The following is a 26,918-nucleotide window of genomic DNA, read 5'->3' as shown; positions in this document are numbered from 1 at the left end:
AACAATTGGGGGAACTTGAATAAGTCTAGGGTAAGAAGATACTAAAGTTTAACCTTGAAGAAAACAGGGGAGTCTAAGAGATAGAAATGAGGAAAGATGGCATTCTTGGTGGGAGGTCAGCCAATGGCAAAGGCGCAGAGGTGGGGATGGAATGTCCTATCCAGGGAATAAGAGGAAAGAGAGTTTCACTGGAATGTAGAATATGTGAAGGAATGGGTACTTGGAAAGTTAGTCTGGAACCATGTTGTGAAGGACTAAAAGTGACCACTCCTGGAGTCAATGAGAAGACAGTAAAACATCTTCAGCAGATAGTGATGTGGCCAGCCTGGAGTGGTCAATTAGTGGGAGGAGGGATTGGCATGAAGATGAATCAAGGTAAGAAGTGATATAGAACTGAACTAGGGTGGTGGCCCCGTGGGCATAAAGAAAGGGATGGACTTTCTAAAGTTTAAAAAGGAAAAAAAAGCCAGTCTTAGATTCCCATTTCATTAATTCTTAATTTAGAAAATTAAAATGGATCTATTGGGGCCCTCCTGGAGCTCTGGCCATTCTCCACTCCCCTGCATTCCACTATTCCATCAGCTGGACCCATCTAGGGGTGGATATTCTCAATATTCTGGTCAGGGAAGTCTGATCAGATGACACAGAGCCTCAGCTCTCTGCCCTGGTAAGAATAGAAACAATAAGCAGCCAGAGACTTGGAAAGCATCCCTTCTTTGACTGTCCAAACCCAATGGCTTGGCCAAAAGGATGTCTTCAAATTTCTGGTTCATTAAAAATCCCGAGGGTTGCAAAGCCACATCAACCCTTAATGGTTCCCCAAACCTACCAAAAAAAGCAGCCTTCAGGGCTGAGTGGTGGCCAAGCCTCACCAACTTCCTTACACTTGAAAGACGGAAATATCTTCAGACTATGGGACCCTGGATTCAGAGCTGAAAAGATCACCTAGAAGTCACCTATCCTGAGCTCCTCATTTTAAAGATAAGAAAAGTGGAGCCCAGAGAGAAGGGATTCGCCCAAGGTCAACGGGTCAGTGAGGGACAGGGCCAGGATTCAATCAATCATTCTTTCCCATTTCATTAGATTGTAAACTCCTTGAGATCAGGGACTATCTTTGGCCTCTTTTTGTAACTCCAGCACCCAGCCCATAGTAGGACCTTAATGAATGTTTATTGATTGAGTGATTGAATTCCGTTAGTGTAAAGGTGAGGAAAAATCCTGAGTTCTCTATTGTGCCACAGGATAGATCACCTAATTATAGGGGCCGCTTTAACATCCAGAGGTCTCCCCTCCATCCCCTTCTCCTCTCACATTTCACTCTGCCCAATGGTTTTAGCCTTTTCAAACATTGGCTGGAGCCCCTGGTGGCCACCTGTCTTCCCTGCTTCCCTCAGAACAATGCCAGTAGTGGGCTGTATTAGATTTCTTGGCATGTTAGATTTTTGGAAGTATATAACTCTTGGGTATGTTTTCTTTTTATAAAGTCTCTCAGAGAAGGAGGCCACAGAATCTTTCAAGAAGAATTAGACAAAGCCAAAAGATCCAAAGAGTGGCATGTCCTGCGTGTGGCTTCCTTCTTTGGAGACATTCCTTAGCCAATGGTCATTCAACTCTTGATCACATCTGCATAAAAAGAGCAAGGACCTGGGGGCCGAGGAGCTCAGAGAAATTCCATGGTCTGAAGAATGTGGAATCAAAAGTATGGACTTGTGGCCGCTGCCTGCAGTGCTCTGGGCAATCAAGGCTCCCTGCCCTTTGAGGCATTCCTGCTACCATCCATGTGGCCAAGACTGGGGAAGCTTGGGGGCTGCTAAGAACCTCTAGGAGGCTAATTTTAAAAAAATACTCACATACACACAATCTATTGGCAATGCTGATTTAGCATTCTTTGGAAATTATAGGGAGGCTTCCAAGGACAAGTTTGTGCTTCTGGATCAAATAAATTCTCCCCTGCAGAGAAGCAAACACCACCAGATGGGGCTGAGGTCTAGACTGTTGGCTACCCTGTGGTGGTTTTTTAAATCCGGGTTTTATTCATAAGGCTCAAATGAAAAAAAAAATGTTGTAAAGCATTTAACAAAACTGACTTAGAGGGCTGCAGAATTTAATTTTTTTTTTGAGAAGCAAAGTGACCAAATAAAAAGAATACTCAACCTGGAATTGGGAAAACCTGGATTCAAATCCTGCCTTAGACACCACAACCTTTGAGGGGCAGGTGAAGAGGCACACAGTTAAGGGACATAATTAATACACAATCACACAAATAATATATACAAAGTCTGTACTGCACCAGAGAAGGAAATGTCAAAGCACTCCAATATCTTTGCCAAGAAAACCCCACGGACAGCATTAGCCTGCTATGGTCCATGGAGTCAGAAAGAGTTGGACATGACGCAACCACTGAACAACACAAAGCAACTTCCCTAATGGCTGAAAGAATCAGGGCAGGCTTCCTGGAGGAGGTGGCATTCAAGCTCAGCCCTGAAGAAAATTAGGGATGAAGGGAGAGCATTCCAGGCATGGAGAGCAAGTGGGAGATGGAACATCATAGGCAGGGAGAAGCAAGTAGGACTGGCTGTCTGGGATGCGAAGTACTACTGTGTGCTGACTTATCTGGGGGCAGTCGCTCATAGAGCCTATTTCATGGTGCACAATACTGACTGCACACACACCTACAGTGACACGCACCCTGGGGCACATGCATCCAGATGGATACGGCTATGTCTATGTGAACACATATTTTACACGTCAAGACAGCTAGGTGGCACAGCGGGTAAAGATGCAGCCACGAGTCAAGAGGATGAGTCCAAAGCCTGCTTCAGACACTACTTAGAAGCTTCCTTATCTGCAAAATTAGGGAATCAGAGTGAATAATCTCTCTCTCTCTCTCTCTCTCTCTCTCTCTCTCTCTCTCTCTCTCTCTCTCTCTCTCTCTCTCCCTCTCTCTCCCTCCCTCCCTCTCCCTGTCTCCCTCCCTCCTTCTCTGTCTCTCTGTCTCTGTCTCTGTTTCTGTGTCTCTGTCTCTCTGTCTCTTTCTCTGTCTCTCTGTCTGTCTCTCTCTGTCTCTCTGTCTCTCTCTCTCTGTCTCTCTCTCTCTCTCTCTCTCTCTCTCCCTCCCTCCCTCCTTCCCTCCGTCTCCCTGTCTCCCCCCTCCCTCCTTCTCTGTCTCTCTGTCTCTGTCTCTCTCTCTCTCTCTCTCTCTCTCTCTCTCTCTCTCTCTCTGTCTTTCTCTGTCTTTCTCTCTCTCTCTCTTTCCTTCTTCTTTCCCTCCCCCTCTCCTTTTCTGGGTGGGTGTGGGTGGGTGTCTACACATGTGTGTCTATATGTATATATAGACACACTTTAAAATTCCCTCCACAAGCCACAAGGTGAGTGATGGTTCCAGTGGACACTGAGGCTGTCCCACCCTGTCCCTCTCTGGTGATTTCTCCCTCCTGGCTACGCCGGGTGGTCACTCACTTGCTCTAAGACCTGCCTGGGCTCTCTCCATCCCGACTAAGAGGCTAGGTATTCTACCACTCAAATTCTCTTCATCTTCCTTGACCCAGAGTCAATTCGATGCCCTTTGAGCCTCTGCCCCCTGGCCCTGGGAGGGCACCCTGCTCAGGGGCCTGAGTGGAGGAGGGTCTGGCAGCCAGGATGGAGGCTGGTGGGTGGAGAGGACCTGAGTCAGCGGTTTTCACTGCAGGTGCCCCTGCTGCCCCCGGGGCTTTGACTCAGCAGCTCTTGTGCCGCCCCCATCCCAACCACCACCACCACCAAAAGGGGGAGGTGTGGGTGGAGGAGAAGAGCCGGGGCTTTTCAGACACCATACCTGAGGGTGTACCGTGTAGCCAGGCCCACATGCCCCTGCCTGCATCGGGGGAGCAGACTTTGGCAGGGAATCAGCTCCTTCCCCAAGGGAAAATCAAGCCTGAAAGAATGTCTCGCTTTGGCCCGTTGTTTGCCAGGGTCCTATTCCCCCAAGATGTTGCCAGACGTCTCCTGGGCACTGCCAGCCTCAGTTCGCTGTTGCCCCGTGTGTGAGGCTGCCTTGCCAAGCCTTCTCTGAGATGCACGGCCTTGGATGACAAGGCAGAGGGAGGGACAGAGAGGGGAAGCAACATCCTGCTCCCCCCAAAGCTTGGAAGCAAAAACAAGAGAGGATTTTTATCACTTCACCTGTCTGCCTCAGTTTCATCAACTAGAAAGTGGCCATAATAACAGCACCTCCCTCCCAGGACGACTGTCTGCTGCCTACGATGGGTCACTGGGTCGTGGATTTAGGCCACGTAGCCCAAGCCCCCTCATTACGTGGCTGAGGAAACCAAGGCTCGTGACAGGTAAATGACTCGTCCAAGGTCACACAGGTAGTTAGTGTCATGGCCTCTGACTCCACAGCCACTATGCCACACTGGCTCCTTAGGTCTGCAGCTTCTAATGTCACTGGTTTTTCATGTATTCAAGAGCAATAGCTCACATTTACCTGACACTTAATTGTTCATTTGGATCATAAATTTAGAGCTAGAACAGACAGAGTTCAGAGGTCATCTGGTCTAAGTCCTTTATTTTTTTTACGGATGAGAAAGGTGAGGCTCACAGAGGTTTAGCTGATTGGCCACAGTCACAGGGGTCAGGCAGGGCTGGGATTCAGATGCTTTCGTCCAACTGCAGACAGGGCTCGAGAGGGAGCCCAGGAGAAATGGAACTAGTTCTAGGGCTTTAAGTACCAACCCTCGTTTCTATCAGGTCCCCCCAGGCAATCACACACACAGGGTGGTGAGGAACAAGGGAGAGAACGTGTGGGAAGCATTTTGCCGACCTAAGTGCTGACCATCATCCTCATCTTCATCTTCATCACCTTCATCATCTTCATTGCCATCGTCATCTTCACTATCTTCATCACCTTCATCTCCATTATCACCATCATCTTCAGAAGCATCAGCATAATCATCATAACCTTCATCCTCATCTTCATCAATATCTTCATTACCACCATCATGGTTATCACCTTCATCACCTTCAGACCTTCATCATTTGCATCTTCATCACCATCCTCATCTTCATCACCATCATCTTCTTCATCTTCATCACCATCATCATCTTCGTCATTATCGTTCATCTCTATCACCTTCATCATCTTCTTGCCATCGTCATCTTCACTCTCTTCATCACCTTCATCCTCATCTTCATCAATATCTTCATTACCACCATCATGGTTATCACCTTCATCACCTTCAGACCTTCAGACCTTCATCATCTGCATCTTCATCACCATCCTCATCTTCATCACCATCAGTATCTTCATCATCTTCATCATCATCATCTTCTTCATCTTCATCACCATCCTCATCTTCATCACCTTCATCATCTTCATCACCATCATCTTCATCTTCATCACCATCATCATCTTCGTCATTATCGTTCATCTCCATCACCTTCATCACCATCGCCTTCTTCTTCTTTATCGTCACCATGACCATGTCCACAGTCTCCTCTTACAAGCACTTTCTTCCCAACAGCCCATCATGGCAGCTGGCTGTCTCACCACAGTCCTTCACATTTCTCAGTGTTCGGAGGTCGAGGTCCTGGGGCCCCAAGAGGTCAAAAAGCTTGACCCGACTGACTTGACCAGGACGTTGTTGGAGCTGGGACTTTAACTCTGATCTCCCTGAATACCAGACCAGCTCCCTAACTATGAGATGCTGCCCTTCTATGCTGGTGATGGAGTCACCTGTGAAATCACATGAAGGAATGATGAATAAACACATAAGTGAATACATAAATAAAAGGTTCCAAAAGTCCTTTTTTTCCTCCTAATTAGTCTATAAAGGAGTGGGGGGAAGGGAAGAGCAAGCATTTATTGAGGGTCTCCTGTTACCAGGCACTGTGCCCGATTTGGCAAAGCTGATCTCATCTGATCCTGACAATAACCCTGGAAGGCAGATGCTGTTATCATCCTCGTTGGGCAGATACAGAAACTGAAGCCCAGAGATTTGCCTTCGGGTTACCCAGCTTTTAAGTGTCAGAGCCAGGAACGGAGCCCAAGACCCATGTTCTCTCCTCAATATCAAGCTCCTTCATATTGGGCCAGCACACAGATCACCGACACACTCTGAGGTTAAAAATCAATAATTACTGACCCATTTTACAGATGGATAAACTGAGGCTCTAAGCGCCCACTATTGGCCCAGCTGGGAAGCTCCTCCATCCTGGACATCTTCACTGCTACCCTTCCTAGCCAGAGTCTAGCCCAGGGATGAAGTTCCCTCTGATTATTCTCTCGCTGTCTGAATATCAGTTAATTCAGTCCAGATGAACAAGCATTTATTATGCTCCTACAATGTCCAAGCACCACGCTAGGGACCCAAGGTGAAAATCAAGCCAATGGAAGGAATGTGGCTGAAAATAAAAAGACCAATCGACTCATAACCTGTGATTGAGCAAGAGGCGGAGAAGGCTCCCAAAGGACCAGAATGTTTCTGGAGAACGATCGATGCCAACGAGGGTGAGGAGGAGGAGGAGGAGAGCCAGCATTTAGTCGGCACTTTGGAGTCTGAAGAATGCCTCCCATGTGTTAGCTAAATCATTTGATTCCACGACAACACTTTGAAGGAGGAATTATCATTATCCCCACTTTAAAGATGAGCAAGCTTGAGCCTGAGACGCTAAGTGACACGTAGCTAAGAAGTGACTGAAGCAGGACTCAAACTCAAGTCCCCCTGACTCCAAGAACAGCGTGCTCTCCTTTATGCCTGCTTCCCTCCTCTTACTAGACAGACAGGGGACTGTCTGGGCAGAACATCGCACACACACAAGAGGTGGTCACCATCAGCTGTTTGTACTTCACTGTTTTTCTTTAGTACAAAAGAGGGTTTAAAATGGCCAAGAGATGAGGTTTGGTGGGGAAGGGGACCCCAGGGCAAAGCACTGGGCCTCAGTTTCTCCATCTGCAAAATGAGGCTAACAATGGCGCCCACCTCCCAGGGTTCCTGTGAGGATCAGATGAGATCAGATGTGTAAAGAGCTTAGCACAGTGCCTGGCACATAGTGGGTGCTTAATAATACCCAGAAATGATTGTGATGCCAAAAAAAGTATGAAATAAAAAAATTTAATTAAAAAATGCTTCCAGAGTAACCCTACTCCATCATGATTTACATTTTTTTTCATTCTATCTGAAAGTCTACAGGCATGAGAGTGTAGACATCAACAGAGACAGGGCACAGCCCTTGCAGGGACTGCTCCGTCTGCTGTCTTCAGACAGTCCTTGGGAGGAGCCTGGAGGAGCTAATCAGTCACTTAGCATTTCACAGCTAACAATTATTAGGTGCCTACTATGCACCAGGTGCTGCGAAGCACCTTGGATCCAGATGCAGGGCTGGGCAGCTACTTGTGGCTTCGGGCAGGGCAGCCCATGTTTCACGAGCTTTTTGCCTAAGGTTTCACACAAACAAACATGTTCATGCACCGAAACTGGGCAAAATACCGACCTTCCTCAGCACTTCCAGTGGGTGGCTGAGAACCACCTTAAACAATTGGTAAACCAATCACCGAGTGTTTGTCCAGCACCTACTGTGCGTCTGGCACCGCACTCAGGTCGGCTTACTGAAGACTCAGCTGACCTAGTAAGATTCTTTGGGTATATTGCCCCCACTCTACAGGTGAGGAAGCTGAGGGCCAGACATCGAGGGGGGGATGGGTGTGGCCAATCCCAGGTCACACAGCCAGGAAGTGGCAAAACTGGGATCTGGGCAGTCTCAGCACTTTGCAGAACCAGATTTCCCACTTTTCCTCCACCTAACCCACGCTGAGCAGAGCCCCACCATATCATGGTCCCCCGAGCACCAAACCTGAACACAGAGGAAGCATCTGTTATAGAGGGCTGCTCATTCTAAAGAAAGGGTCACCAGTAGAATGAGTGAATGACGGATGCCGGCAGGGCCACGGAAACAGCCTTGATCCAGACGGATGGGATGGGAGTCACAGATCACTGAGTTGGAAGAGGTTTTGTGACCCTTTCATCCTGTAAATGGGGCAACAGAAGCCAAGGGAAGTCAGGGGACTTATCCAAGGTCACACAAGAAGATGGGACAAAGTCCAGGTCTTTGGACACTGAGGCTGATGCTGGCCTCTATCTACATACACAGACAGATGGCTGGCTGGTTGGCTGGATAACAGATAAATAGATATGATGGATAGAGATAATAGATATATTGATAGATGTGGAGAGGGAGACAGAAGGAGAAAAGGAGGGATGAGGAAGAGAGAGGGGAGAGATAGAGGAAGAAGGAGGAGGAGGAGGAGGACAAGTTCATTCTGTGTAGCAGATCAAGTGTCAGTTAAAAAGCCCTGGAACAAACCACTTTCCAATGGTTTGGAGAAGTTGGTGGTGCCCCCTCCCCTCTTTGCAGTCCTGTGCCCCCTGCCCCAGCTCTTGGCTGTGCCAACATTCTGCCATCTCTCTGGGAGTCTGACAGAGCGGAGAATTTGAGTGCTCCTTCAGAGCCCAGCTGGCTGAGCAAAGGGGGAATCAGAGAGAGGAAGAAGGCAGTTTCACTCACCAAAGGCCTTAGATTCACAGAGGTGGAGCAACAAGGGACCCTAGAGGCATTAAGGTCATTCTCTCATTTTAGAGATGAAGAGACTGAAGGTCAGAGAGGAAAAGTCAATTCATCCAATGCCATACGCATTAAGTGCCAGAGCCAGAATTTCACCTCAGGCTTCCTGATTCTAAACCCAAAGCCCTTTCCACTCCCAGCTTATAAAAACCACCTGGTACCAAGTTCATCGTTCATCCATCCAAGCCGACATCCTTCCTTATTTGTTATTTTATGGTCCATGAATGGTCGTATTTTCTCTGAGTGTGCTGTCTTAACCCAACCACTGTGTGAGCAACGACATAATAATTACAACAACACTGATAACAATAATTTATAGAACCCTTGAAGGTTCATGAAGCGCTTTATACTCCCTATTTCATTTGGTTCGCACAACAACTCTGGGAGGCAGGCCCTGTTATCATCCCCATTTCAGAGATGAGGGACCTGAAGTTCAGTGACTTGTCCAAGGTCACACACTTAATATATGTTCAAAGTCAGATTTGAACTCAAGTCTTCTTGACTCCCAACCCAGCACTCTGTCCACCTCACTGCTCTTTTCATTCTGAAAACAGGAAGCAAGATGCGAGTTCTAACAATATGTACCACCTTAATAGCAAAAGGTCGCAGTTTTGCCTCTGGGACCATATAATCCCACTTCTGGATCATGAATGAGCCAATCAATTAGCCCTCCAAACCAGGTTTACTCATAAAATACGATTGGAAACACTGATTATTGGGACCAGCTAAAAGCCTCGGGCCTTTGACAAAGTAACAGAAAATGGCGGGACAATGCTCTTGCCTTTTTGGGCCTCAGTCTCTCACTGTAAAGTAAAGGGGTTGGACTGGATGGCCCAGTTCTTAATCTATGGCCTACTCAGCATTTCTCTCCCTGTCGTATGGGGCAAAAGCATCGTTTCTACCAGCCTACTGGGGAAACTGGCTTGTTCTGGAACATACACTAAGGTGCATTTTGCTCTGGGATCTGCTTACTTACAACTACCTGAAAACAAACCAACAAATAATAAAGTAAAACTGATAAAACTATAAGCGTCAGAGCCAATATTTGAACCCAGGTCTCTGATGGTTCCAAGTCCATGGGCTTGACCCTTTCTCATCATAAATAAAGCAACGACTTCCAAAAGAACGTATCTCGAGCCTTGTAAATATATTTTGGGGACTCCCAGAACATGGAAAGCAAAACCAAAATATTTCTCCTGAAAAATCTGAATTGATCCCACCCCCTCAGTCTATCGTGACCCTAGTGTGGCCCAGTGGAAAGACAACTGGATTTGGAATCCAAGAATCTGGGTTCAAACCTAGTGTTGCCACTAACTCAATATGTGATACTAAGCAAGTCACTTTGGTCTCAGGGCCTCAGCCCCCATAGGGGCAGATTGCCTCTGAGGTCCTTTCTAGAAACAAATCTGGTTCAACTCTCCCTGCCCCACAATCTCCAAGCTAAGGAGACACTCAGAATTATTCCTTTGGAAATCAAAGGTCACCCAGCTAATTCTCTCCCAGAAGCAGAGAGAAAGGGCAGGTAGAAGAGACACAATCCTATTCAGACCCTTCTCCATCAGGCCCTTGGCACATGGCTATCTCTCTTCCTATTTAATCCACGTCCCTTTCATTATGCCAGAGATAGTGACTGGGGTCTGGAATTTTCCGTGTCTACATGGGGCAATCCTGGGCCACTGGCCATAGATAACTGAAATGTAAGTGTCCATAGCCCATTGGTGCTAGAAAAGGAGAAAGCATGAGGTCCGCATCCACACACACAGATGAGAAGACTTCCAGAAGACATGTTGGAGTTGCTAGCTAAGTGTCTAGAATAAAGCTGTCCATTCAGTAGGACGTATCTCAAGCAGCTTGCTCTCAAAAGACAAGTATGATGCAGGGAATTTGAATTCTGGTCTTGGGATCAGGAGATAGCTAAGTTTGAATCCTGTCTCTGACACTTAGTGGCTGTGAGACTTTGGGTAACTCACTTCACATATCCTGTCTTCAGGTTCCTCAAAATCTTGCTTTGTCCCACCATTGTCTGTTACTTCATCAAAGGCCCGAGGCTTTTAGCTGGCCCCAATAATCAGGGTTTCCAGTTGTATTTCATGAGTACACCTGGTTTGGAGGGCTAACTGGATCAGATACAACATGTCATAGAGGGGAGAAGGCCAGCCTTTGAGTCAGGAAGAGCTGTGTTCAAGTTTAGCCTCTGAGCTTGGGTAAATCATAGGTCCAGGGCATTGCCCTCCTCCGCTTCCCCCACCATCAAAGAGAGGCCCTTCCAGCGCTAAAGTCCTAAGACTTCCAAGTTTAAATCAGCTAGCATTCTGATTGCCCACCCACGACCTTGTCTGATCCTTACAACTCTGTGAAATGGGCATTATGGATGTTATTGTCCTCATTTTACAAAGGAGAAAGTTGGAATTTGGAGAAGTGACTGCCCAAGGTCGCAGCTAATAAGCGTCATAAATTGGATTAGAACTCGGTTTCAAAGTCTGGAGCACTAAGCTCCCTATGTCAAGCTTCTCTCTTGAGATTTACAAAGCCCCTGAGATGGACCTTCCCCATGAGAAGCTTCATTCCTGACACCTAAAAGAACTCAATCATGTCTTGCTCCCACAGTTAGCATTCCCATGTGGCCAAGATGGGTTTTGAACCCAGAGCCAAGTCTGAGTCCAGCGTTTCTTCGACCTTCTTTCACCCAGACAAGGGCCAGCGAACTCCTTGAGGATCAAGACTAAATGTGGGGCAGGTTCAAGATAGGGACAAACAGCTGAAGATGCTCCCTGCCTCACCAAGACTTTTGGGACGCCCTATTTTTACCGTAAAGTCTGGAAACTGCTATTACAGAATCTCAGAGCCAGAAGGGACCTCAGCAGCCAGTGAATCTGACCCACTCCTGGACAGGAATCTCCTCTGAACGTATCGTTGAGGGCACTTTGGCCATTTCCCATCAGCCTGCTCTCAAGGTCTGAATGCCAGGACCACAATCACTTCTGCCATTTCATGGTGTCCAGCCAAAGGCCACGCCCTTGTCCACACCCCAGTCATCTGGCCTAAAAGCTCTGCTCTGTTACAACTTTGGGATGTTAAGAGGCATTATATTTCAACGGGCCTCGGTACTTAAGGTTTTGTTCCACACATAAAAATCTGCAAGCAAAGTGCCTGTTAGGCCCCTTCTCCAAGGTAATTTCTCAGCGCCTTGCATGGGGGTTTAACGGGAGCCATATGGCCCAATCCCCGGACCCTCCTCTCAAACATTCCCCTGATGAGATCCCATAAATGTTCCCAGGGCTGTGAAATATCCAGCAACGTTCTAACAATAAAGCCATGCTCTCGGCCGGGATATTCTGTCAAACGCAAAGCAGGAAACTATGGCTCCTGGTCTCAATTACTTGGGATGGCTTCCAAGTGGTCTTGGCAGGGAGATGTGGGCCAGGGATGGGAGGCCTGATCCTAGTCATGGGAACAACTGATCTGTCCTGGTCCGCAGGTGGGGAAGCGGGGCTCTTGACGCATCCTTTATTTTAAACCACCATCTTCATTTGGGCTGCCATCGAGACACAATCCCTCACATTTTCCTTCTTTGGGGAGCAAGCCAATTTTTAAGACCTGAGTTCAAATCCTGACTCTGGTACTTACAAACACGCTGGACATGTTACTTTAACATCTCCAGATTACAGTTTCTTCACTGATAAAATAAAGTTAGACTAGGTTACTTGGAAGGTCTTTTCCAACTCTAGGTGACTGGGGGTGGGGCAAATGAGAAAACTGCTTTAATTTCTCATCGTCACTTCGTGCCATATGTGCACAGCAGAATGCTAGCTCCTTGAGGGAGGGAAGAGATGTTTCTTTTGGTTTTGTCTTTGACTCCTCATTGTTTGGTACTAGCGTGTAATAACAGGTGTATAATATGTGCTTGCTGGTTTGAAGTTATTATCGCCAATATGAATGATTGCCTAATAACGTCTATCTACATCATAGGTAGAAAATTTAGAAGCTCTCCAAGCAGGCTTCGCGAATATATCCAATGGGGCCGATTTCTAGGTCCCAAAGTAATAATAATAAACAGAATCATGATGGTGACAACCAGCAAACACGAGTAACATACAGCATTTCGAGGTTTCTGTGTAGTATCTGATTTGTCCCTCAGGCCAGCTCTGGGGGGTAAATGCTGTTATTATCTGGATTTTACAGACAAGGAAACCGAGTCTCACAGAGGCCAAGTGACTTTCCCATGGTTACACAGCTAGTGTCCGAGGCAGGATTCTACCTGGTCTTCCTGACTCCAAGTCAAGAGTTCTACACACCATCCTACCTAGAGACTTCAGTCTCCATGAAATTACCTTGATGGTCCACTGCCTTTAACAGACCCATCCCCTATGGGGCAGGCTCCCCGCAGGCCACATTACCCAAATGCTTGGCTTCAGTGTGAGCGTTCACGGCATTAAACCTCTAAAAGTCTCACTGTCAAGAATGATTTCCCCTAACATGGACTGCAGTGATTTATTTTCCCAACTCCCGTGGAGAAGCGGACAATGGGGAAGTTCTGGACCCAAGCCCCTCCTTTGGGCACAGGTACAACGGTGGGGAGAGCCCTGCAACGACAGATGAGTCAAAAACAAAGAATCGTCAGGGAGTTCCTACTATGTTCTTCATCTCCCTCGCAGAATGCCACATGCACAATCCTCTTTGGGGGTCCTGGGTTTTCTTCACCGCTCTCTCAAACCAGCATCAGATCTCAGCTACATTTGCTCATTCATCTTCCAGAAGAGGGCAAAGCCATCGCTCAGAAATCCAGGCCACCTGCTCAGCTACTAGGCAAAAGCGGCAAGGCCACCTCTCTGGACACTTGCTGCCTCCTACATAACCAACCATAAGCTACGAGAAGAAAGAGGAGGCCGATGGACATGGGAGAGGGAGGCTGCTGATAGCTAACGGTCATCTAAGTAACAAGGACAAATTAGGCGTCTGAGCCCTCCTATTCTGACATGGCCAGCAATCCAACTGACCATTAACTGCTATGATTGGTGGGAGCCAGGGGACCCTATGAAAACAATTCACCTTAGAAGCAGCCCAGCTGTCAATCAGTTGCCCAATGGCCACTAGGGAAAAAAAAAACATAAGCATCCATTCCATCTATTTTGACATTTGGAGACAGCTAGGTGGTACAGTTAGAGAGAGCACCGGGCCTGCAGTCAGGAAGGCTTGAGTTCGAATCTGACCTCAGACACTTCTAAGCTGTGGGATGCTGGGCAAGCCACTTGGTCTCTATTTGCTTCAGTTTTCTCACCTGTATAATGCGGATGAGAACGGCACCTATCTCCCAGGACGGTTATGAAGATCAAGTGAGATGATATTTGTAACATGCTTGCTTAGCACAGCACAACATACAATATGTATTATAACAGATAAGAGGTGCTATATAAACTTTATCTCAAATAATTATTTTATAACAATATCACCAAATTATTATATAATATAAATATATATTAGCTCATACATTAGATAATACAAGGGTATACTTATATGTAAATATATAATTAACATAATTATAAATTTATATCATATATAATCACATGTGCTATTGTATGATGTGTAATAGAATATTATAATGAATATTATCAAATACCATTATTTTATTGTTATCATTATTATAACCACTGACTTGCCTGTGCACTAACTCCCAGGCAAGGGAGAGAGAACGGTAAGCTAGCTCCTCCTCCGCCATCCTTCCGCGCCTCCTCTGACCCTATCTGAACAACGAGCCAGGGGTTCAGTTACCCCAGATCACACAGGTAGGAGATGGCAAAGCCAAAATTTGAACCCAGGTCCTCAAACTCCATCCTGGTTTAGAGCCGACCTGGTCTCATATGTTTTTATTTTGTTATATTATTTATTATTTTATTTCTCATTTTCTTTTCTTTTATTCATTCATTCTTTTATTTCTCATGTGTTTTTAATAAATGGCCCCTTTTCTCCCCTACGGCTCATGGGTTCCCTTCTTTTTTCCATCTGTGGCACCGCCCTCCCAACTCTGTGCCATCAATCAGCCAAAGGCACCCTTCCTGGCACCAGAGCGAGCACAAGTACTTACTAGTTGAAGGATGCCTCCCACACTCCAGAGCTATTTCTCCGTCTTATTCTAGACTGCCTAACCACATAACTACAGCTAGGATATTTATACTAGCCTGCAAGTTTGTGTCAGTGAGAATATCGCCGTTTGCTCTGCACTGGGCCCAGAGAGCAGGATGGAGGGCTGGAGAAGGGACGGGCGTGAGCTAGGCCCCCCCAGCTTCTCTGACTATTAGTACTACGGTTTTCTGCCTTTCACCTGCCCCCCCATTTGGGGCTGATCTGGCTCAGGGCCTGCTCGGTAGCCATGCTCATGTGAGGCCTGCGAGTGATGTCTCTGTATTGTCCCAGGAAGCCTTCCCTATGGACCAGCATCCCGTCATACTTTCCAGGCCTTTACAGCCTCCCCAAACCCTCATGGAGAAGGGAAGACATGGCAAAGCCGGGGAGACACCAGAGTCAGAAGGTTGGCAGAGAGACCGGGGCGGGGGGCACCCAGGAGGTGCAGAACAAAGGGAGACGAGCTCCAGCCCCGAATCCCCGCTGGGCCCACGCCCCTCGGCTGCGGCAGCGAGCTGTGCGTGGGCACAGGTGGATGCCAGGCTCCGTGGCTGGATCACAGCTCTGAGTCCTGGGCCTGAATGGAGACTTTCATTGCTGTTTGCTGTTTTTGTTGGCCGGTCGCCATTGCAAACATTTGCAGGTGGCTTGGCCAGATTTTGACACTTGAATATTTGAGGTTGTGATAAAAATCAGAATATTACTACAATATGGGTTCTGTGCAGTCTTACAAAAAAAATAAAATAAAAAAGCTATCTGCAGTTTCAAATGCTCATTTAAAGACACAGTCTCCAGAGGAAACTCATGCTTTAAAATAAGTACTCATTTCCTTTTTTGCTAGGGGGAATAAAGAAGGGAAAGTCATCCCTGGGATTTTTTTGTTTTTTTCAAACCACCTAGATCTCAATATTGAATCCACTGGTGAAATGAGCTACTCCTTACTGAGCTCCAGTGGCCGCTCCAGCCAGGTTTGGGGACAGTTCAAGCTCAGATAAAGGGTGACAACAGGCTGTCTCCCTTGGAATGTGCATGGTAGGTTCTGAAGGGCAGGGCCTGAAGAAAGAAGGAACTGCATCCATCCAGCGTTGGCAGGGAAACAGAATCCCCAAAGCAGCCATTATCTCCTAGGACACACCAGGGAAGAAACATAACAGCCAGGGACTAGGAACAAACTGCAGGATGGGCCTGGTCAGGAAGTCTTGCAATCTCAGGAGCAACCTGCTCACGGATGGAGACAAGGCTTAGGAAGGCCTCCCAGAGACCTATAGTAACAACAGACTTGGGCTTGGCCTCAGAGGGCCCCATCCCAAACGGCATCTGCATCCACTGCAGAGCCGGCCGCTGGTCCCTGAAAGTGAACCTACGCTTAGTCCCAGCCCAAGCCGTCCTAGCTACAAGGCAACAATAGCTGTGGGCCTCTCGGGGCTGTTCGGGGTGCGTAGCAGGAGACCTGGGGGGGTGGGGGTGGGGCAAAAGAATGTCAATAAAACTGCTTGTAAACTCCAGCACAATTTACATTTCTTTTCTTTCCCCCCCTGGAAGAAAAAATAAAATAATTATAATTACCCGACATAACTCTGACTTGTTTCTCCATGGGCCCAGCCACTACAGGGAAACAGTCACTTGAGATGGAGGCGTTTGCCTGGCTTTAATGAGCCCACCCCACCCTGGGAGGATTACAGGTTCTTGCCTTGGCTCCCAAAGCTTTTATGGGAGAAAAGACATCTTTAACGGGAGAAGCATTTGCTCATTCGGCCTTGTGGCCTCTCCAAACAAAGCCAGGCATTCAGCTGGACATTCTTATTTTCTGAATCCTGAATGGAAACTCCAGGGTACCCATGGCCAATGGGTGGGTAGTCATTAACTATGGTGCTTGGGTTTGTTATGGCAAGCCTTCCCTCACGAGTCACAACATATTCGTATGGACTGACAGATGCCAAGGACAAGGACTTACCTTCCCAGGATGGGCTTCTATTAAAGAGAAATGTGGGGGTAACCCCCCCATGCAGAGGAATCACCCTGGAAACATCTAGGGATGAGGAAGAAACAGGGGCACTTGGCAAATGGGGTGGCTGCAGCCCCATGTTCTCTATTCAGCAAACCTGCCTGATCTAGTACATTCTTATAATACCAATCTGTCTTTCACCATCTTACCCAGAGGATTCTGGGAAATAGCATTCAGCCATTCTCCATAGGTAGTAATATAAGCAAATTGCCAGGTTTGGGATTGTGTGTGTGTGTGTGTGTGTGTGTGTGTGTGTGTGTGTGTGTTTCTTCCTAAGAAGTCAAGAGAAACCTATGTAGAAACTGTGTGAAGTCTGAACTCTTTCTCCCCCGAAACCCAGATGGGTTAGAGGAGACTGACCCTGAAGTGTTGAGCAGGAGAGGGAAATATTTGTTCTCTTGGCCTTATGATATATACAAAGCAAAATCTAAAACAAAACAAAAATTCAAGGGCATTTAAATCTCTTAACCTATAACTCCCAAACTCTTAATTTATTTTATGTTCCTATAAAAGTGGAATAGGAAAGATGAGGTTATTATCACCATTATACAGAATGAAAAATTTAGTCAACGAGAAGTTAAATCGACTGATTCAAAGTCATATGTCAAGGACTACAAGTCAGCTGAGGCATAAGGGTGTAAGGGCCCAGGGGGATGGTCAGCACCCAGGATAATAGGATGGGCAGGTCGAGAGGCAGGAAGGATGCAGAGGCCTCAGGAGGGGCCAAGAGTCAGGATAAGGACAGAGAAAACAACATGGCTTAGGATCCAAAGTCACACCCACCATCCCACATGCCTTCCTTCATGAATTGCTATTCCAAGGGGTGTGACACTACAAACCACCCAATGCAACGCAATACAACACAACACAACGCTATCATGGCAAGTCAGTAGGAAAGTTAGGACCAGAATCTAGATTTTCTTCCTCCCATTCCAGCAAGTTCAGTCATTTCATTGGATCATCCCCCTGGCATATCATCGGTTGGGACAATGGATCCATGTTGGGTTTTCTTGGCCCAACCTTTTCACGATGTCCCCATTTCCTTAACATCTTACAGGTCAACAGACCTCAAAGCTCACTGAGCGTCTTGAGGCTCCAAGCTCTACATTAACCTTTGACTATTTTTTAAAAAGTGTTTCAGGATTCCCAGGCTGGATTAGAAAGTTAAGTCATCTTTCTCTCCTCTCTGTTCCTTTCCCAAAGGATCAGGTTCTCAGGATACCTATCCTCTACCTTTCTAGAGAAGCTGGTTGAGATAAAGAAACCTTAACAATGGCAGAAAACCAGGGAACAAAGGGATCCAAGCTGCTCCCTAAGGGGCAGCTGGATGTGGGTAGGAGGGTTGTACGGACACATTACTGTAACACCAACACTCAGTAGTCTGGAATGCTGATCTTCTGGCCTCTGCAAATTTCCCTGTAATCTGAGAGAAATAGTGCACCAGACTAATTTCTTACAAAATCCAGGGATACATATGACATTGACAAAAAGCATTGCTTTATTATCAGTCCCCTGCTTAGCAATATCTCTTGGTGATCAAAACAGCTTTAACTCTCTCCCAGAATAGATCAAAACTTCAGTCGGGGCCTGCCCTGGGAGTTGGGCAAAGAAAACCCTAAGGATTTACCCCCAATAAAGGCCCTGAATAAAATCAACACAAAGACCCATGTGGAGTCAACCTCCAACCTCTTCTTACCCGATCTGACGGTTTGTGGAAGGTGCCTGCGTGATCACAGAGCTGGATTGGGGGGAGGGCATGGCTTGCTGAATCACAACGCTGGTGTCGTGGTTGGGCATCCGTGTGGTGCCCAGTTGATGAGGCCCTGGCATCGCTCCACCAACTGCATTGTGCATTGGGATAGTCTGCCCAGAGAGAGAAAAGAAGAAGAAGAGAAGTCAATATTTTGTTCTGTGTTCATGGTCTCCAAGTCCAAAATTAGGAATCTCAATGTCCCCCAGACAGAAAGTTATTGGCCCCTGACAAAACTTGAGCCAATAGATCTTATTAGCACTACCCAAGGGTACAGAATAAAATAACAACTGGTTTCACTGACAGTAGGAAAGACATGAAAATACCTGGGAGTTTGTTCATTGCTTTGCTCACCCTGGCATGAGATTTATATTAGAGACATCTCATACACACATCTCTGACTTGGCATGATAAATACCACATTGGAAAGTGAGTTTTTTGTGGTGAGCTCCCAGCTCTATGATTTAATGGGTTGGCCATCCATCGAACCTGTGGCCAGCTTTGAATGACAAGAACACTGGCCTTTTCATGGTCTCTGTCCAGTCCACAGAGAGCATGGGTGGCATTTCATGAAACTGATACCTCTCTGGGTCACAGGACAGCGTGGTTATGTAATGAGGCCCAAGAGCCTGGGGAAAAGCAGATGATGGAGACGTAATGCTAGACATAGGCACTGAGATCTACAAAGACCCAGCCACCCCTCTGAGCTTTACAACATCAAAAATCTAGGGTTCTTACTTAGAGATCTAGGTCTGGAAGGAACCTCTGAGGTCAATTAGTCCAATCCCTTCACTTTACAAATGAGGGAAATGTGGCCAAGAGAAATGAAAGGACTTGGAGCACTTTCCATCATATCATATGGTCCCCTTCACATGCAAAGAACTTTTAAACTGATTTTAAGCAAATCCTTGGCTGGTCATCTTCCACCAAAGTTATCCTGTGACACCTCTTCATGGTGATCCTGGGCTCTCTAGGGCCATATTGATGGAGCACAAGGTTCTGCCAAGCCGGAAATGCTTCGAGGATGTGGTCTCTATGGTCCCTATGGTTTGTTAGGCAGGTCCTGAGATGGCAGAGAGGCCACCAGACTGGCCATAGCAGGATGAATTCTGCAGGCTCAGCAAATCTCAAAGAGGATCTGCAAAGCTAGAGGAGGGTAAGAAGCAACAATGGGTGCCCCACCCCACAGGGAGAGAATTATGGATATTTGGAGTATTGATGTAAGAGTCCCCAACATGATAAAGGCTGGGGAGTGTATGGGATGAGATTACATTCTGCTTGGAGTGAAAGTATCGGAGCAAAGAGGTGGTGTTTTCACTGAGGCCAAGCAGGCAGAGAAATTCTAAAGAACATCTCAGGATGGAAAGTTGATTATTATTGTCATTTTTTTAATCCAGAAAACACGTCACATCAAGAAGAAATTTATTAAGGTACCAAGCAATGGACTAAATGCTGGATAATACGTAAACAAGGAAAGCTCAAGCTTTCTTTAGCAAGGACACTATAATACGGTGGGGAGAAAAGTTAGCTCTGGGGCCTTGGTTCAAATCCTCATTCTTCAGCTTAACACCTGCATGGCCTTGGAGAGGTTTTTTCACTTCCCTCGGCCTCAGTTGCTCTGTGTGTAAAATGAAGCATTTGGCTAGGATAATGCCTGAGTTCACTGCCAGCCCTAACTCTATAATTTTTAATCCTATGAGCCTTTGTCCTCTCAAGTTCCTTCTATGACTGTTGATCTGTGAAACTAGGATCCTTTCAAAAAGGTTAAAAAGAGCCTTATGTTCCTTTTGTTCTAATAAGTCTCCTTAACCTGGGTCTGTGAACTTGGTATTCTAAAAATTATTTTGATGACTGTTTCAATATAATTTGTTTCCTTTGTATGTTCTTTATGTATATTTTATTTTATGATTTAAAAATTATTCTTCTGAGAAGGGTCCCTAAGCTTCACTGGACCAGCGGCTCAGCAGGTCAAGGACACCCAGATGGTTCAGAACTAGTTTTAGCAAATAGATTTAGAGCTAGGAGAGGCTACAGCGAAGCGGAGGGGCAGAGAAAGAGCTTCTCATGCAGCCTTCTCTCTCTCTCTCTCTTTCTCTCTCTCTGTCTCTCTCGCTGTCTCTCTCTGTCTCTCTCCATCTCCCTCCCTCCCTCTCTCTCTCTCTCTCTCTCTCTCTCTCTCTCTCTCTCTCTCTCTCTCTCTCTCTCTCTTTCTCTCCCTCTTCTCTCTCAAGATAAGGGCACTGAAGCTCAGAGGAATTAGGTGCTTGACTAGCAAGTATCAGGGTTGAGATCTGAACCCATGTCTGCTAACTCTACGAATAGCATTACACCCACTATAGTCTGTGGCTGCCCGTGTCAAGGGGAGTTGTTAAACCAATGAGGATTGGGGAAACTGTGTGTGTGCAGTGGGAAGCAGTTTGATAAGGCATTGTTAGGGGGGGAGATGGAAGGAATGGTGCGTCATTACCAATTTGCTAGTGGGAGGAAAAGTCTGCCAGAACACTTTAAGGCTTAGCACAGAGGAAAGCCAGCATCGCTCCCCTGGAGGACAAGGGCTAGCTCAGCCCTGTTCTGCAGCAGAGAGCAGGGATTTCCTGCTCTGCGTGTTAAGTGATGGTGAGAACACACGTGGTCTTTGGGCTGCCGGGGTCCATCACGTTGCACCTCTCCCAAGGTTTCTGATTTCTAAAGGCTGACTGCCTGAGCTGTCAAGAGTCCAGAAGGAAACTGGGCACCTGGCTTAAATTGTAGGCTGACCAGGATGTGCATGAGTGTATGCGTGCTCACACACTCATGTGCTCACATACACAGCACAAAGGCTCCCTCTAGGACTGTACAAGACTGTCTGTAACCCTAATACAATGAGAAGAACCATGGGTGCTGTTACTCTGGGTGAGAGCAAAAACATAAAGAGGAGAAACTCTAAGACCGGCAACAAGAGAAAGTAAGCATTGCCTGTTTCTATGCTGACGCGATCTAATGAAGAAAAATGACTAAAGATAAAGAAACACTTGAGTTACACATTCACGGAATCCCGGAATCTCGGAGTTGGCAAGCGACCTGAGCAACGGTCTAATCCAATAATACTTGAAAAAGAAAATCGACCCCCATTAGAATATCGGTGACAGGGGATTATCCAGCCTCAGCTGGAAGACCTCCGAGGAGCTGGGATCACCAGCTCTGGACACAGGCAGCTCATTCCTCCTCAGGACAACTAAAGGGTCAGGACTTTCTCCTGATATCAAACTCAAATTGGCTTCATTGTCATCACCCCCTGCAGCTCCTGGTTCTTCCCTCTGAGGCTCCTCTGCTCTGTGACAATTTTATAAGTGGTTGTAGACAGCTAGCATGTTCCTTCTGTTTCTTCTTATTTGGGAACCAAGCATCCCCAGTTCTTCAACCAATCCTTCTATGGCATGGATTCAAGTCACCTCCACATTCACAATCTGACTCCAGCTCACCTGTAGGCTAATGACCCTCACTCACGCACTCTCTTCCAGACAAACTGGGCTGCTTACAATTCTTCCTGCATAAGATTCCATCTAGCACCTTTGGATGAGGGCAGCTAGGTGGAGCAGGGATAGAGTGCCAGGCTTGGAGTCAGGAAGACCCACCTACCTGAGCTCAAATCCAGCTTCAGACACCTCCCAGCTGGGTGACACTGGGCAAGTCACTTTACCCTGTTTGCCTCAATTTCTTCATCTGTAAAATGAGCTGGAGAAGGAAATGGCCAACCACTCCAGTATCTCTGGCAAGAAAACCCAAATGGGGTCACAGAGAGTCAGGCATGACTGAAATGACTGAATGACCACCTTTGGGTAGGCTGTCTCTTCCAACAGAATGCAAGCTTCTCTAGAGAGGCTTGTATGTGTATCCCGGCATCTAGCCTTATACATAAAAGGCTCTTAAACAAATGACTGATGATTAATTGGTCATCACCCTCATCATTAAACTTGCAGCCTTGAGAATGTGAGATATGATTTCAATCAATCAATTCAGAAGCAATTATTAAGCACCTACTGAAGATACAACGATAAAAATTGAACCTTTTTAACACCTGGGCAGGACATCAGAAATAGCAGCTTCTTCTCCTTCTAGCAATATAGTTGGTGGCTCTGACCAAGGGCAGAGGAGAGGCTAGATGAGCTGCTGAGCTCTGTCCCAACTCTGTTTTATAATTATCTGATTTGTACAAGCAGTACAGAGATGACATCAGGACCCAAGAGGGCCAGGCTGCCCCGCCATCCTCTCTCTCTCCCTTGCACACACAATCTGCCTTTTTCCAACAGAGACAAGAGGCCATTAAAAATAGATATTTCTCAGAAGAATAAACAGCAGCTCTGAAGACGAAGCCCTATCATTTCCTACATAACAAAGAAACTTTTCTTTCTAAAACAGCGTGTTATAACTTGAATGTGAAACTGTTCCTTGAGTTCGAATTTACCGTTTTCAGCTCACAATCTGTCTTCATGGGCAAGAATGGCTGTACTTCACCATTAGTCCAGTGAAGCATTTTTATGCAGTGAAAAAACCCACTGGATTCAGAATCAGATGGCCTGAGCCTGGATCTCACCTCTGCTCCTTGCTACCCACAAAGCCGGGAAAGTCATTTAGCCGACTCTGAGCCTATTAAAAGAAGAGGCTGGACTGGATGAATGAAGGAAGCCTTGCAAGGGCTGCAGCCACAGCGAGAAGACACAGAAGAGAAGGCCCTTGTCCCCAAAGTCCTTGGCCCTGTCAAATGGCTCAACATCATAAACTAATATTATTTTATCAGTGGCCATGGCATTGAAGAAGGTTGGCCACCTCCTTTATCTTTGCCCCGAGAGACCTTTCTGTTTGACTGGCAGCTCCCCAGGGGCAGGGATTGTCTGACTTGTCTGTTTGTATCCCCTAGTACCTAGTATGGTGCTTTGCACACAGTAAGTACTTAATGAAGGCTTCCTTCATTCAGAGAGGGAAAGGAGAAGGAAGATGAGTGTGAATCAGGAGACTTGAGTTGGAATCTTGGCTTAGTCCCTAACACACTTGGGCTAGCCACCTGACCTCATTTTCCTTAAAAAGCACTTGTGAAGAATAGATTTTCTTAAAGGTCCCTTCAAAGCCTAAAAGCAAACACTTGCTCAGAATGCAATAAAAATTGGCTTAACTTTAACTGGAGATAAAACTAATTATAGTGTATATATAATATAATATATAATATATATTATAACAAAATATATTGTACTGTATATATGATATATCATAATGTATAATGTATTATATTATATAGTATATATATGCAATTTATAATTATAAAACTAATTATAAAAGCAAACAAACCAAATTTAAAGAGAGCAGGAAACTACCACAGATGAAGAAGTCCAGTCTGCCAAAGAGCAGGAAGGCAGTTCCAGGGGAGAAAGTGTAGAGGGAATAATTTCACCACGTCCCAGTAGCAACAACCTTGAAGGAACCTGCTGAGCTCTGCCCAAGCAGACCTCTCTTTAGTGGGGTCAGTAAGCCAGACAAGGACCCAACTTTTCATGATTATATTCCATTTAGGGCCATATCCTCTTTCACTTGTAATCTGTGTCCACACACCAGGGCCCCTCCTCTCTACAATCCTCCATGTTTCCTAGAGTTCACCTGCCTCCATTCTATCTATCCTTCAATCTCCCTTTCCAGCTGTGAAAACTACACTTCCCATCAGCCCACTTTGATGGTTTTACCAGATTGTTTTTTACCAGATTCTTAAATTTTCACCAGAATTTTTTTTTACCAAAAACTATTTATTTACCAGATTGTTTTTAACAAAAATTATTTTACCAGATTAATAAATATGGTGGAAATGCTAGGAAAATCAAATGGATTTGTGCTTCAAATGTAGTGCTTGATGGATACACGGCAAGCCTAGGTGGAGATCTCTAAAGCATACCACTAAATAGGTGCTAACATTCTGTCCAACACACCAATCAATGACGTACAATTTATTAAGCACCTACTATGTGCCAGGCACTATGCTAAGTTCTGGACATGGGGGTGTTTAGGTGAGAGAAGAGAAAATTTGGGGATTCAAGGGTAGGGCAGTAGAAAAAGACTGAATTTGGAATCACAAAATCAAAGAAGTTCAGAGATGCACAGGGCCTCAGGGAACAGAGAGTCTGACCCATATATAAACAAAGTTCTTTCTACAATAACCTGAGTCAGAGGTCCTGGATTTGACTCCCACTAGTGACTCTTGCTACCTGTATGGTCTTCAGTGAATCATTTGCCTCAGTTTCCTCATCTGTAACATAACGGCATTGGGCCAAATGACCAAAGTGTCCTTCTAGCTCTACTTTAAACGCTGTGATATCACATTTTATCAAGCGTAGCTAGAAGAAGAATGAATGAAGACAGATAGTTGGATGTTACAGGGGAGGCCGATTTTGGCTTAATGTAACAAGGAAATTTCTAATGATGAGAGTTGTTCAAAAGTGGCTTCAGTGGTCTTGAGAAGTGGTGAGCTCTGTGTCACTGCAAGTGTTTGAGGCTGGGTAACCATCTGTCAGGGCTAGTATAGAAGCTTTTCTAGTCATGGGTAAGAAATTGGATGAGATGAACATCAAGGTCGCTTCTAACCCTGAGATCCTTGAACTCCCAACTCATGACTTCTGCTTTAGACAAATCCTCTCTAACTGGTTTGAAATGGATGACAATATCCTTGTGACCACCAAGTGTGAGAAAGTGAACATCCAGTCAGCTTCAGGCCCTGAACCACCACTGGCCCTGATCCACCCTCTTTTGCTAAGGAAAGAGAAAGTTGTGTGTTTGACATCTCTTCAAGCCCTACCTAGCTTCCTGAGTGCCCCCCATACATCGCCTCCAAAGATGATTCCCCAGGATGCAAAGTGAACCCCGACCCTACTGATATCTATCAAGAATCCTTAGACCTTTGATAAAGAAGGCGAGAAAATCCATCCTTCACTCATCTCTAAACTGCCTGGTTCAGAAGGGTTGTAAAATTTCCACTGGCTTCTTCCCATCTTCCTTCCCACAATCTCTGTTTTTATGATAGTTCCAAGACATGAAGGGTGTGCACTCAATGAGGAGAAAGGGAATAAATAAGTCTTGATTGCATGCTGAGGAAGATGTGATGAAGGATGGTAATTGTCATTCTGCATGCATGGACATGGAATGCATTATGCAAAAAAACACCCCATATGTACATGAACATATAGACAGATATTTTGACTATAATTTGGGGGTGTGGGAATGAAAAAAGAAGAAAAGTGGACCACAGATGAAAGACTGGGGACATACCAGCAAAATAAATTTGATTCCCACAGGGCGTCCAAATGCTATCTTCCCATCTAAATCTCTTCTAATCACTGAGGAGCAGAAAAGGGATGGATTTCCCAATGAAGAGGCAGGGTCAGCCTGACACTCATTTACAAGCAGGATTGTGCAACCTTGGAGCTGTCTGCATCTAAATGATGCTTGGGAAGTTATGGAGAATTTTAAATCTTCCCAGATGCAAACATCTATAAACTGGATTGAACAATATTTAAACTATTCTAAATAAAGGGAAGGACGAAATCTAAGGGCACTTAACTGTCTGCTCAGATAGAAGCGTTTTGGGGGTGATGGAGGGGAAGTAACAAACAGGAACAAAGGACATTAGAAAAGCCACTGATTCTGGAGTGACAGGCTATGGATTCAAATCCCACTTCTGACACTAGCTCTGGGACCTTGGGCTGGTCACTGATGTCCTTGGACTTTGTTTTCTTCATTTACAGAATGAGAAGGTTAGACTAGAAAGTCCTTCCAGTTCTGGATCTATGATCCTGGTGTCTCCTTTGAAGAGATACAAGCTTTACATATCTTAGCATCCCCAGTCTCTTCCACCACCATCCGCACAAAACTGCCAGCTTGGTCTTCCAAAAGCACGACAGGTCATCAATCAATCTACATGCATTTATTTGAGGTAGGGAGTGGGAGCCAGTTCCAAAGGCTAGCCATAGCCCATTGTTAAATGTTCAGCATGAGCATTTACACCTCAGAAATTAGCAATTACTACAAACCAATGCTTCACTGGTGTTTTGTTGGTAGTCTAGACTTAAGGAAGTGTGTAAAAAAAAGTTGCATATATAGATTAAACTGGAAAGTGTGTCTTGTGTAGATTTTTTTTTCTGGAGAGCTGGCTGTTAAACATTTACCAGCACATCCTTGGTTAAGCTCCTATAACGTGTGAGACACTAAGCAAGGTGTTAGGACTACAGTGACAGAAGAAACAGTCCCAATTCCCAAGGAGTTAACATTTCATCACTAATATTCTATCATGCCAATTCTCTTGTCAGAAAACTTAAATGGTTCAATTGTTTGTAGAATAAATTCCAAAGTTCTCAACCTGGCATACAAGGCTATCTATGATTTGGCCCCAAACTACCCTTCCTGCCATCCAATATTCACCTTCACACACCC

At 45.8% G+C, this 26,918-nt stretch overlaps 1 protein-coding gene across 1 annotated transcript in view; it reads right to left on the bottom strand.

The window, feature by feature from the left end:
- Positions 1-26,918, bottom strand: part of CREB5 (cAMP responsive element binding protein 5) — a 419,901-nt gene that overhangs the window by 296,543 nt on the left and 96,440 nt on the right. The window contains exon 4 of the mRNA XM_036760413.1: positions 18,420-18,586. Coding sequence (XP_036616308.1) covers positions 18,420-18,586 — 167 coding nt within the window. The remainder of the gene's footprint in view (positions 1-18,419; positions 18,587-26,918) is intronic.

The sequence above is a fragment of the Trichosurus vulpecula genome, chromosome 5 (genome assembly GCF_011100635.1).
Source record: "Trichosurus vulpecula isolate mTriVul1 chromosome 5, mTriVul1.pri, whole genome shotgun sequence".
Classification (NCBI taxonomy): Eukaryota; Metazoa; Chordata; class Mammalia; order Diprotodontia; family Phalangeridae; genus Trichosurus; species Trichosurus vulpecula.
Note: the sequence above shows the minus strand (reverse complement) of the source record. Positions and strands in the feature narration are given on the sequence as shown.